Source organism: Megascapheus bottae, chromosome 3 (genome assembly GCF_031878675.1).
Source record: "Megascapheus bottae isolate mThoBot1 chromosome 3, mThoBot2.hap1, whole genome shotgun sequence".
NCBI classification, from domain to species: Eukaryota; Metazoa; Chordata; class Mammalia; order Rodentia; family Geomyidae; genus Megascapheus; species Megascapheus bottae.
Window position 1 is genome coordinate 61,619,186 of NC_143511.1, and position 12,857 is coordinate 61,632,042.

The following is a 12,857-nucleotide window of genomic DNA, read 5'->3' on the forward strand; positions in this document are numbered from 1 at the left end:
GGTCACAATCACATGTTCCAGTTCCCCAGAACCTTTTGGCTTTAGCATGTGGATCTGGCATGCTACCAAATCTCTGTTGGGGATATTAGCCACTCCACAAGCAGAGCCTGAGGTTGCCTTGGCTTGGACACAGTTGTTGTTCTCCTTCTCCTTTTTTTCAGTCCTGGGCACTGTCCTTGAGCTTTCTCAAGGCTATAGTATAGCACTCTGACATGTGAGCCACAACACCACGTCTGGCTTTTTTTTTTTTTTTTCCTGTTTACGTGGCATGGAGGAATTGAACCCAGGGCTTCATTCATGCTAGGCAAGTACTCTACCACTAGGCCATACTTGTGGCCTCTCAAGTTGTGTTTTTCAGAAGGAAACTGCTTAGCTTCTGCCTTAGTTTTAGTTAGGCAAGCCCAAGCTGTCAGGCAAGTCCAGGCTTGAGCAACAGATGGACACCTCTCTAGCTCTGACCCAAGACTACACCTCTTTGAATTTCTTCTTTGAATAAAAAAAAATAAAAATAGGAATAGAGATTTCTAAACCAAGATATTTCCTGCAGAGCTGGTGATATGAAATCTGACTATGTTAACTCTATGAAGGCAGCCTATTGTACAGCTATGAAAAACCATCCAAGCTGGGCTTTACTTGCTCATGCTGAGAGCTGAGGATTTCACTTTGAAGCCAGGTGACGCAGAAAAGTCCATGAGAATCTGATCTCCAATAAACTACACAGAAAAAAGAAGTGGTGCTGTGGCTCAAGTGGTAAGAGTGCTAGCTTTGAGCACAATGAAACTCGGGGACAGCATCCAGGCCCTGAGTTCAAGCCCCAGGACTTGTTACAAACAAACAAACAAACAAATAAATAACAAAACAGACCCTAGCTACTGTAATTCTAGTTACTCACCTAAGATCTGAGGATTGTGGCTAAAAACCATTCCAGATAGACAAATCTGAGAGACTCTTATCTCCAATTAACCATCAAAAAGTTGGAAGTGAAGCTGCAGATCAAGCGGTAGAGTGAAAAAGCTAAAGGAAACACTCAAGCTCTGAGTTCAAGCCCTAGTGCTGGCATACAAAGAAAAAGCAGATCATTTTGTAAAAATATGAAGGAAAAAAACCATCATAATACCATGTTAAGTAGAAAACAAAGAGAGAAAAACAAACCTAATTTCGCTTAAAAGTAATTCAACACATATGAAAAATGAGAGGTGCTCCAGTGTGCGAATTGTACCATGGAGCTGAGGTAATTTCTGTCTGCTTTTGTACCTTCCTGAAGTACACACTCAGTTTGACATGTGAATATAATCCGCACTTCAGGAACATTTGGAGAATACTGTTGTTCTTCGCACTGGTGTGAAGAACATGAATTCCTGGGGAAAGAGGCCCGGGAGTCACAGGACATCTCCAAGCTCTTAGGAAATGCTTTGGGTGCCTGGGATATCCTAGACTCCCCAGTGAAACCCTCAGATGAGGCTGGTCTTCCAGCTACTTTTTGTCTCTCCTCCCACCTCTGCTCCACAGCACCCTGTAAATTGGTAGCTGTTTCTGAATGCAATGCTCAAGAGAACCACACGAGGGCACCAGAACCATACTGATGACTTCCTGCTTCTGTCAGACCAAGGCTCCTTCAGAAGCTGTCCTCCAAAGCCAGACACCGAGTTCACTGTAAGTCTGTGATTGTCTCTCAGCAGAGAGCCAGGGGAGAAACAAACAACTACTACTACAACAATAAAATCCCAACTAAAAAAAATCAGGCTCATAAACTGAGATCCCCTCAACCCCTGTCCTGTATTTCCAGAGCTGTACTGGCCAGTGGCCACTTTCAAGCACCCCAAAGCATATATAAACAAAAATTTGCTGAATGGCTTTCAGTCTCATTCTTATTCCCTGCAGTGGTGAATACTCAAGGAAGGAGATTCCTATGTTCAACTTTCTGCTCTTGCTCACCAGCCTACCCCAGTCTCTGTTTCATGCTGTTTATTAAATATACTTAGATTAAAAAAGAAAAAAAGCCAACAACTTCTCAAGACATAAAACTGTCTGTAGGTGATCTTTCCTCCTTTCTGCCAAGAGTTTCTGGCCAGAGAGTGCTGATACTGGCCTTGGATCCTGGCTGACCTCAGGGCTTAGCACTTTTCTCTGGGCTGAGTGCCTGAGGGGCCTGGGAATTGAGGTTCTGGGTTGAAGGAGAGAAGCAAAGCCCAGTCCTAAGTCCTGGTGGTCCTTGGTCAGGTCAGGGTCACATCAGGTTGTCAGTGGGCAACCATGTGCCAGGCCACTCTGCCCTTCTCTCCTTACAGATCTGCCTCCTAAAGCAGAAGCCTGCTTTAGGGTACAATGTAAGATCCTATTCAAAGTCAAGGGGCTAAGGGTGTGTCTCCGTGGCAAAACACTTACCTAGCATGCCTGAGTATGATCCCTAGTACTGGGGAGGGAAGAGAAAAAGAAAAGGAAAAGCCAGCTGTGGGTCAGTGGCCCTTCCCTCCCCCCCATCTCTAGGAGAGGACTAAGAATTATTTTCAGCTAGAGAAGGGGGGACAACCTCCCCTTGCCTTGCCCAGGGCCTTTCAGGGAAGGCTATGGCATGTCTGACCCTGGCCATCTCCCCCTGATAGCCCAAATCCTTTCCTATCACCTCTGTCTGGAGCATCCATCCCTCCAGGCTCCCTGGTGAACTCCAACTCATCCTCTGAGGCCCAACATGTTCTGACTTCTGCAAAGATTCTTCTGGCCTCCTCCCCCAGCATGGGGTTGTCTCTATTACATCATGTGAAACCTCATGTTTGGTTTTCCAAATTGGAAACCTATTAAGAACACAGGCAGAGTCCATTTCCTTTGGTATTCACCAGATCCAGGGAGCGGGAGACATTCACGGAATGTCTGCTGACCCAATTAACTTGTTTCCATCTAACAAGCTCACAAGGGATCTGTCTCCCAGGTCATCAGAGCAAGAGGGATCTTCCTTTCCTGGAAGAGCCATCTTGAGAGATGACTGCTGAAGCTCAGTCCTGGTAAGAAGAAGGTCATGCCACATGATTTCTGGGGCACACAGCACATTTGAAAGCAAACAAGCAAGCAAGCAAGCAAACATGTGAGCTCAAAGAAGTCCATTGAAACGAGACGATTGTATATTAAAAGCTTCACATTAAATATACATTACTGTACAGTGTAGCTCATAGAACTGCAACTTTACAAGGGCACATTTCAGCCAGAAGTAGCCAGAAGGAGGCAGTGACACAAATTTGCCTGGGGGAGAGAGATGGAGAAGAGAGGACCAGCTATATGACCTGGGGGCGCCTTCCAGGTTTGGGCTTTGCTGATAATCTGTTGCTCTAGTGTGAAGAGGCAAAGGTGACAGTTGGCTGGATGGTTGCCTGATGCAGTAGGACCCTTCAGGGACATCGTAGGTTGGCTCTAAAGCCAGCCTGGTTTGTCTGAAGGGCATAAGCACTGTCCCCAGGACTTGTGATCACATAGTAGGTCTGGCTGCCTGGCCCTACCAGGCCTTTGGTCAAGTGACACCAACCACTTCTCAGACAGCTGCTGGACATGCATGACAAAAACTGCAGGAGAGTCCCTGTGGGAAACTGTCAGGATCCCTGTTGCTCCAGCCCCCAAGGGCCACAAACCCAGAGCCATCATCCTTCAGGGAGAGGCCCCGCCTCCCCGAAGCCTCAGAGCCTCTTCCTCTTCCCTGCAAGGCTGCTCTGTGAATCTCTTGAGATTGACAGGGCCTTGAAAGGCAGGTGGGCTTTCTCCCCACAAAGCCTCTTTTCTTCCTATGGGCACCATCTTGTTCTGCTGGGCTGCCAAAGGGCCCTTGACTCTGTAGGTCTCAAGGACAGAGCTGTTGAAGTGGTTGGGGCCATTGTGGTCAATAATGAAGCCAGCAAAGAAAGGAAAGAAAGAAAAATAGCCCTGTGGCTCTGAGTAGCAAGGCTCTTAGAGGTTGGAGGTTGTGTTCTCAAACAAAATGCCCAGGGCAAGATATTGTGTGGCAGGGTTCCCCTCCCTCTCCCCAGCTCATTTTTCCCCCCTCTCTGCCTTCCATTAATTGGCAGCAGATGAAAAAAAAAAAAGCCAAAACAAAAACCAAACCAACGCCAGTAACCTGAATGTGAGTGTTTCTGAAAGGGAAAAACTGTTTCAATTGTTAGATGTCCAAGAAAACATGAATACCATGCTGACAGAGGAAATGGTCACAATTAGAGGAAGAAGGGGAGAGGTTCATAAAATTAAAGGGGGAAAAAATTCCTTTTAGCATCTCCCATCCTGTAGGCTGGCTCCTCAGCCAGTTTCACTCCATCAGAAAAATTTGGGAAGATGAGGCTGAGAAGACGGTACTGGCAATTCCATGAGCCAAGACTAAGTGCTGTTTCCCTCACCCACAGGCTCAGTCCTATGGGAGACACTGGCTCTGAGGGGGGCCTCTGGGGAGGGGGGCTGTGTGGCTCAGCAATCTCAGGAAATGCCTAGAATGGGGCATTCAAAGCCTCAATCTCTCTACTGTAAGGGCCAAGACACTGTCTCCTCCTGGAGTCTGGGGTGCCTGTGTGCACCCTGCCAGCTCCCCATTCGTGGCATTGCCCCCCCCCCCAATCAAGGCAGCCCAGGCCCCTGTAGGCATTCTTTTCACCTTTTTGCCCTGCGGGTTGTTCTGAAGAATGCAAAATAGGATTGTTTCTAGGGAGACTAGATGAAGGCTACAGCCACAGTGTGGCAATCCTGAGGAGCTGGGTTCCTTGGACCGACAAACAGGGATTGGGTTAGGGTGACCCAAGAGGTGGGTTGAGTGTTGAAGGGACATTAAGGAACTAGGTTTGCCCTAAGGGGGCTTTTGGTCCTTCTCTGCCCCAACCCTACAGGTCTTAGCCAGCTCTTCTCCAGGCCTCTGCCGCCCCTCTGGGCAGTGGGCTCACACTGTGAACATAAGCATGTGCTCAGACGTAGGGGAACCCTCAGTGAGTCTGAGTGGTAGTCATGTAGTCCACTCAGCTGGGGGCGGCCATGCCTTTCATACTGCTGGGGTGGTGGCTAAGGCAGGGAGTGGGAAATTCACCTTTTTTTGGGTGAGGGGAATAAGGGGTGGTGGTGGGGCTTGAACCGAGGGCTTGGGTAATGTCCCTGACCACTCTTGCTCACTTTGGGCTACAGTGCTATTTCTGGTTTTCAAGGACTTTCCTTCCTGGGCTGGCTTTGAACCTGGATCTTCACATCTCAGCCCCCTGAGTAGGATTACAGGCATGAGCCACCAGCACCTGGTTAGATCATTTTTTCATCCAAGCTATCCTCATCCCCCCCCCCCCCCCGCCAAAAAAGACCACAGGGATTGATTTGTGTGTGGGAAGCACCTGTCAGTGAGGGGGGGACAGGGTGGGGATGGGGTGTGTCCATGGCTTATGCAGATAGAAGCAGTGTAGATGACCGAGACAGCCCTATATCCTTCTGCAGCAGCCATACAAACCAGTGCAGAGCACTTCCTAGGAGTGGGGGACCTTGGCAAAGTCACTTCCCTCTTCTGAGCCTCTTCTCCCCCCTGTTATAAACCTCAGCCTGCTGGCTGCCAAGGGCAAAAGGGAGAATCCTGATGCTAGATCAACCTTAAGGTTCTCACTCTCCTTCCTGACTGTGCCTGGCTGGCCCTTCCTGCAGGCTGACTTTCTCCTCTGGCCAAGCTGTGTTCCTCAGGCTCTGGGCCCCTTCCTGCAGTGACCATTCAGTGCCCAGAAGCTACAGAGGCCTAACCAGAGCCTCTGCCTCCTCCTCTTTCCGAATCTGTTACACCAGCCAGGCTGAAGACACTGAGTTCTGAGGAGACTGGCATGCATTGACCCTTGCCCAGACCCTGTGTGGTATAGAAAACAAGGGATGAATATATAGATATATAGATAGATATATTAAATGACTATTTTATTTACACACCCTATTCATAAATAATTGCATCTTCTTTCTGACTGCACAATGATTCCTTGAAGATCTAATGATTACACTGGGTGACTAAACGTAGATGGGGGCTTACTCTTGTGTGTGTGTGACCATGTTCTCTCACCTGTGCGCCCACTGTGTACCCAGAAACACACACATACACACACACACACACACACACACACACACACACACACACACACACACACACACAAAGAGCTGGCTTCTGGGCCCTCCAGGGCTCTTGGGGACAGCTCTGGTTCCCAGCACCAAAGGGAAAAGTTTGCCCTACACAGGTGTGAGTTCGTGCCTGGAGAACAAAGAGATGCAGCCCAGGGTTTCCGCTCCACGCACGCTGGAGCTGCTCTGCCTTTGTTCATCCTGGAAAGCATCTCTTTGGATTGCAAATATTTTAATTCACAGAAACTCAAAGGAAGGGGGTGGGACGGGGACTGGGGCAGTGGGCAGCTGGCAGTCCCTCTTCATCCAGGACCCTTCTAGCCCCAGAAGTGGCAACAGCATTCTAAGACATGCAGTGGTGTGCTAGTACCATACACACAACAGAAACTGGACACAGCTGGTGACACAGCTGTGCTGGTCGGCGCCTGGCCAGCTCCTCCAAGTCTCAGCACTGTCACTGAGCAGGGAGGGGCTGGTCCGCTTACAGCGTCCGCACAGCCACCGGGTAGAGGAGGGACAGGTGCTCGGCCCCCTTGATGGGGAGCTTTCGGGTGGTGTAGTAGTGGATGACTTCAGGGACACTGTCGAACGGAGGGCTGTTCTGACCCAGCACGTATTTCTCTTTGGTTTTGGCCAGTTTCATGTGCATAAAGCCCTGGTTGCTCCTGTAAACAAAATACAGAGGTCAGAGATCTGCACAGCATGGGAGTCAATGTCTCAGCTCCAGTTCTGCTCCTCTGCCCCGGGACAGGAGCTGGCAGTGAGGCTGAGATAGAAGGGGTCCCAGGCACAGAGCAGCTATGAGCTGCACCCCTCTCCCCAGGAGTCACCCTAGTGCCCTCAGCTGCCCAGGGACAAGCAGCAATCACAGGAGACTTCCGCCTGAGAGCCTACAGAGAAGGCCTGGGGGGAAGGGGTACCCTCCTGCTGTGCTTGATGCGGATGCTTATGTTCATGTCCTCAGTGCATTACAAGTGGGCAGGATGGGGTGCTCACCTGCTGCCAGATGAGTACACAGTGCACCAGGAGGGCCAGCAAGCAAATGCCCCCTCCCCCCCACCTCACAGGGGGGACTGTCCCTGGGAAGGACAGGAATTACATTTCCCAGCCTTCCTTGCATGTGGTTAGACATGTGACTAGCTGTACTTGGTATAATGTGGGCAAAATGCATGCTTTTCCTCAGGTATTCTCCCCTGCCTTCTCTGAAGCCCCACAGGTTTCCTCTTCCAGACAGTCTTCCAGGTTTGCACAGGCAGATTTCCTTTCTTCACGTCCTGAGAACACTCCAGCTTGCATCTGCCTTACCTGAGATTATTTGGCTACCCTCCATGTTCCTCTGAGAGTGGAACAGTGTGCCCACTGTGCCTGCTTCAGACCCATCTGGGAGAAACTACCCAAGTCAGCTGAAGGAAGAGCAGTAGAGGCCACACTAGTATACACACACACCTCATCAACCTACCCTGGTGCAGGCTACCCCTTCCCTGCACATTCAGCCTGGCCTTCTGTGACCCCCATGGCGACTCTGTCCCCACACCTACAGGCGACTGAGGGCCTCCCCAGCACCCTGTAAACTACCCAGTGTGTGTCACTTAGTCAGAAAGCTGGGCTTGGGAATGACCTCCTGCCACCATCTGATCATCTGATGGGCCCGCTGATGGGCTGTGGTCACCTGTGACCAGCTGGAAAGGCCTGTGGACTCAGAAGGTCTGCAGCCTTCCTTAGTTCCACTACCTCCTCTCCAGCCTCGGTGCTCCCGTGGGGACACTCTCTTTCAGTCAGCACGGGGCCCCCAGTGCCCCCTCTTTCAGTGACATTTTCAGATGGGCAGAACAATCACTTAATGAAGTGCAGACCCGAGCAATGCATCTGCTTATAATAATACATCTCGAGATGTCACCCTTGGCTTAAAGGAAATCGTTCAGAGAGCAATTACATTTTTGAGAGAATAATTTCTGTGAAGAACTGAAATTTAAGTCAAGATTTTTTAAGGCTGGCGATGTTCTAATTACAGAGCCCACGGCAAGCTTTTTCTTCTTGAAGGGTCATTCCACTGGAGATCGCCTCGGCAAGCATTCTCAGAGCAGGCGGAGAGCTTGAGTGGAGCCAAAGCATGCTGGAGAAGACCGAGTTTTCCACAGTGTGGGTTAGAGGGCTCCGTGCATCCCGAGGCTGCTCAGCCTGCCTCCTCAGTGTGTCGTGTGTGTGTGCATGTGTGCATGCGTGGATGTACTGTAGGGCTTTAACTCAGCGCCCAGACACTGTTCTGGAGCTATTTTTTTCCTCAAGGCTAGTGTTTGTAACTTGAGCCAAAACTCCGCTCCAGGCTTTCTGGTGGCTTACTGGAGGGAGGGTCCCTGGAGTTTCCTGCCCAGCCTGGTAATCCTCAGATCTCTGCCTCCTGGTGATCTCGCCCTCCCCCCTCAGTCCAGGGCTCGGGGAGCAGAACAGAGAAGCTGTAAGACAGTGTGTCCCAGCAGCTGGTGAGTACTGAGTGCATCTCAGTATTGAGGGGATTGAGCAGATTAGCTCCTGGTTAAATAGGTTAACTTCATGTGTTCATTCTGCTTCTTCCTGTTTTTGTTGATGATGGTAAGTATTGAACTTAGAGCCTTGAGCTTATGGTACAAATGCTTTATCACCTAAGTCATACCCCAGTCTTTTTGTTTTAGTTTCTCAAATAGATTTTGCTTGAAGATAGCAATCCTCCAACGTCTGCCTCCTGCATGAACCACCATGTTTGTCCTTCCCTCCCTCCCTCCTTATTATGTAGGTACTTGGGCTTTAACTCAAGGCCTGGGTGCCTTCTCATTCAAGGCTAACTCTCTACCTTGAACGTGAGCCACAGTTCCACTTCTGGCTTTTTCTGATAAACTGGAGATAAGAGTCTCATGGATTACACATGCTAGCTTTGAACTGTGATCCTCAGATCTCAGACTTCTAGTGTGAACTATCAGCACCTGCTCATACCGTTTTCTTTTAGAAGTGATGGGTAGTGACAGTGATGTGACAACATCACTGCTAGAGCCACAGGTGGATGTTGATGGTCCATTTTCAGGCTGAGGCTTGGAATGATCACCAAGTGGTAAAAACTCTATCAGTGTCTCTGTCTACAGTGAAGCAGGATACTCTTTTCCTTCCCACTTGCCTGCTGTTCCCTCCTTCCATGCCGTTATTTATTTCTCTACTAACTTACCACCACAAGCAGGCTGTGCACAGGAGCCAAGTTGGTGATGAAACTCTGAAATCAAGGCAGAGCTAGGGCCACCGTCTGGGCCTAACGAGCTAGGACAGTTGTGGACCAATGTGACAGTTGTCTGGCCCCGTGCAGTCCTGCCTTGCTGGGTGGTGAACATGTCTAGTGCCCCGATAGCCTGAGTATGCTTTTAATCTGAACTGTCTGGAACCTGTATGTACATGCCACCTGCTGCTAGCCTAACAGGTTCACAATCCTGCTTTCACTAGGGAATCTGCCTGCATTGCCCTTTGAGGCTAGTGGCTTCCTCCTATTAGCCAGGTCCTGGGTACTGAGGTTCAGAAAGGGAAGTGACTGGCCCACAGTCACACAGCATTTGGCCTAGTGGGGCCAGATCCTTTTCATGGGGGCCTCTCTCTAAGCCTGCGTTCCTAACTTCTGCAGTCCTCAAACCCAGACAGGTACCTATCTAACCCTCAGTGCCTCACGTGAGGGTGGCAGGAAGAGGCCTCAGGGAGCGGCCCTGAGCAGATGTCTCCTCCGTGCTGAGTCTCCGGGCCACTTCATCAGGCTATTAGCAGAGCAGAGATAGCAGAAGGGCTGGGAGTGAAAGACTACATGTGGCACACACATGGTCCCTGGAATTGGGGACAGCATGACCTGGCCAGTGAAGTCTCCAGCTATAAAGGCAGGATGGTTAACTCCAACTCAAGGGATTCTTAGGTCCTGAGAAGGCCAGCAAATCCTCAGCTAATATAAAGGTTAGGAGACATCACATACAATACATCCTGATTGGTCACAAGGTTCCCCCTCCCCCCCAACAATGGATGTGAAACTAGTGCTGGAGGCTGGTGCAATAGGGTATACCTGTAATCCTGCCTCTCAGTATAGGCAGAAGCAGGAAGATTTGAGACCTTGTCTCAAAAAACAAAACAAAACCTCCCAGAAGTGGCTGCCAATGAGGTCTCTGATAATTTCTAACACTACATCAAAGAAGACAGCAGCATAAGCGAAACCATAAAAATCAGACAGGCGGGCAGCGAGGGGGCTGCGAGTGAGCCAGGCTGTGGGCTGGGGCATCCCTCTGCAAGGCAGCATGCACTGCTGCAGTGTGGAGACCACCATGGTTCTGGGAAGACCTGGGTCTCTGGGGAGCTCTGACGAGCTTTTGTCAGCCCTGTCTCCTTTGATAGGACGTCTTGAGAGAGCAAAGTCATCACCATCAGGGGTGTTTCTGGTGGGTGACCTGTCAAATGAGCCTTGCAAGGTCGGCAGAGGCGGGGTGCTAGGACTGTCATGGCACTCAGATCGCTCATTACCATCACAAAAAAGCACCTCCTTGTCACCAGCACCAGGATTAGCAAGTGCGCCTGGTGCGCTGGCCTAATAACAGGCCCCACCTCGACTTCTAATCATGAGCTTTAATAAAACATCACTCAGCCCACAGCTGCCGGCCCTGCAGAGCAGGGTGCGAGGCCTCACCTCTTGCTTTTAGACCTAATTGCTTGATGCATATTTCATGAAGAATCCTGGGTAATAGTTATGTTAAATCGCTTCTTTTCATGATGAAATGACTTAAAAACACTTGCATATAATATTGATGCAGGAGAAGGGAGGAAATTGCCCTTGGGGACTAAGCACGAGACCAGTGAGAAGAATACATACATACACCAGGGATATTTCTCCTTCACCTTAGCATGAAAGGTGGTTGGAAACTTTCTTCACCCAGATGGCCATAACACTGTCAAAACGCTCTATAGCTGCTTACTGCCATTCAGAATTGGGGACATCAGCCTTCTTGGAGCCTCCGTCGCTACCAGGAATCTGGGAAAGGTGCGGCCACATTGTGTCATGGGGTCTGCACAGCAATGATGACAAGCGGGCATGGCTATCACTGTTACAGAAGGGGAAATTGTGGCTCAGGAAGCCCCCTTGCCTTGCCTCACAGACTTAAATCCAAGTCCGTACTCTTCACCTGACTCAGTGGCATGGCTACTGCTGCAGCCTCATCTTCCTGGTGGGCTGCCCCACCAGGAGGGTCCAGGTGGGCCTCACGGCACCTGCCTGGCCTCTAGCCAGGGCTCTCCATGTATGCCATGATCCCTCCTTGTCTCCACAGTTACTTAGTCAGGCCTTGCACCCTCTCCTGCATTGTAAGCATCTCAACTGAAGGCTGCTCCACTCTGTCTCCCAATGTGATCCATCTAGGATCAGAAGCTGAATTTTCTGGTCAGCCCTGGTTGAAGAGAGCCAGTGTGAACTGCAGATGAGTCTACTGGGAAGCAGAGGCGTGAGCAGCTTCTGGAGTGGCAATGCTGAGGTGGGCACAAAGGTACCTGCTTCCCAAAGCATGGAAATCCTGCTTCACAGCCACAGGGAACAATGGGACAGATACACCAGTTTTCTTGGGATTAAAGAACTTTTAGCTGGGGCTACTGAGCTGACCTGTTTTCTCTGCCCAGCTCTATACACTTATGCCTCAAATATGAGGCCAGTTTCCTTCCTGAAGTGAGAGGAACACGCTGGACTTTCATGCCAGGATCCTTTTCCTTTTTTTTTTTTTTTTTTTTTGTTCATCTTAAACATCTCAGGCTTATTTCAAGCAGATTTTGGGGCAAGGTGGGTCAAAAGAGTGGGTAAAAGAATGTCTACGCACTCAGCAAAGAGAGTCATAAAATCGTAGGAGAAAACACAGAATCTCAAACTCTTAGTCACAGCCTGGATTTAGACAACTTCTCCAGACACCTCCCCAGGTGTCTGGCTGCAAGAGAGGGCCTTCCTGGGGACCCCAGGCTAGCCTGGCGCTCACTATGTAGCCTAAGCTGGTTTAGAACTCTCAAACCTCCTGCGTTAGACAACCAAGACACACAAGTGCTGCACAGTATGGTCTGCCTGGGGAGAGACCCTGGGTGCTCCCTTAGTCTATAGCTGGATGAACCTGTGGCTTCACAAAGAAGCAAGGAGGGTTGTCATCAAATGTATACGTCCTACATTTGACTAACGGACCCAAAGGCCCTTTCTAGCTGAGATGTGCTAGGAGTCCAAAGTGTGTGTGTGTGAAGCAGCTTGAGGCCGTGTGATTGATACTTGTGTCTCCTTCACTACCTTCAAACAGTAAGCCAGACACATACCAAGCTATTGTAAACCATGTCTAAATATAAGCACTGTTGAGCCAAACAACCTGATTTACAACCAAACAGCTAGACTTTCTATAAAAGTATCAGCAGTGACTAGCCTTCCTGAGATGCAGGCATTTCTCAAACTCCAAGTTGGTGGCCTAGGGTGAAAAGGCCCCTCAGTAAATCACGCCACAAAGCCATCTCTAGGCAGAAGAGCAGGCAGGTGCTTCTCCCTGGGAACATGGAGAAGAAAAAGGCTCATTTCTGCACACAAAGAGGTAGACAGGTGAAAATGAGCCCATTATGGATAATTTTCTTGGGAAGGGAACAAGAGCACATGCGCGCATGCACATGTGTACACACACACACACACACGCACGCACGCACGCATGCGAAGAATCCAGCCTAGAATGTCAGAAGTGTTGAGGCTAAAGTCACACCACTTCCCAGTC

General features: G+C 49.8%; 1 protein-coding gene across 1 annotated transcript in view; it reads right to left on the reverse strand.

The window, feature by feature from the left end:
* Positions 1 to 6,308: 6,308 nt before the first annotated feature.
* Shb (SH2 domain containing adaptor protein B) overlaps positions 6,309 to 12,857 on the reverse strand; it is a 124,038-nt gene continuing 117,489 nt past the window's right edge. Inside the window, exon 6 of the mRNA XM_090330284.1 lies at positions 6,309 to 6,758. Coding sequence (XP_090186410.1) covers positions 6,575 to 6,758 — 184 coding nt within the window. The 3' untranslated portion in view covers positions 6,309 to 6,574. The remainder of the gene's footprint in view (positions 6,759 to 12,857) is intronic.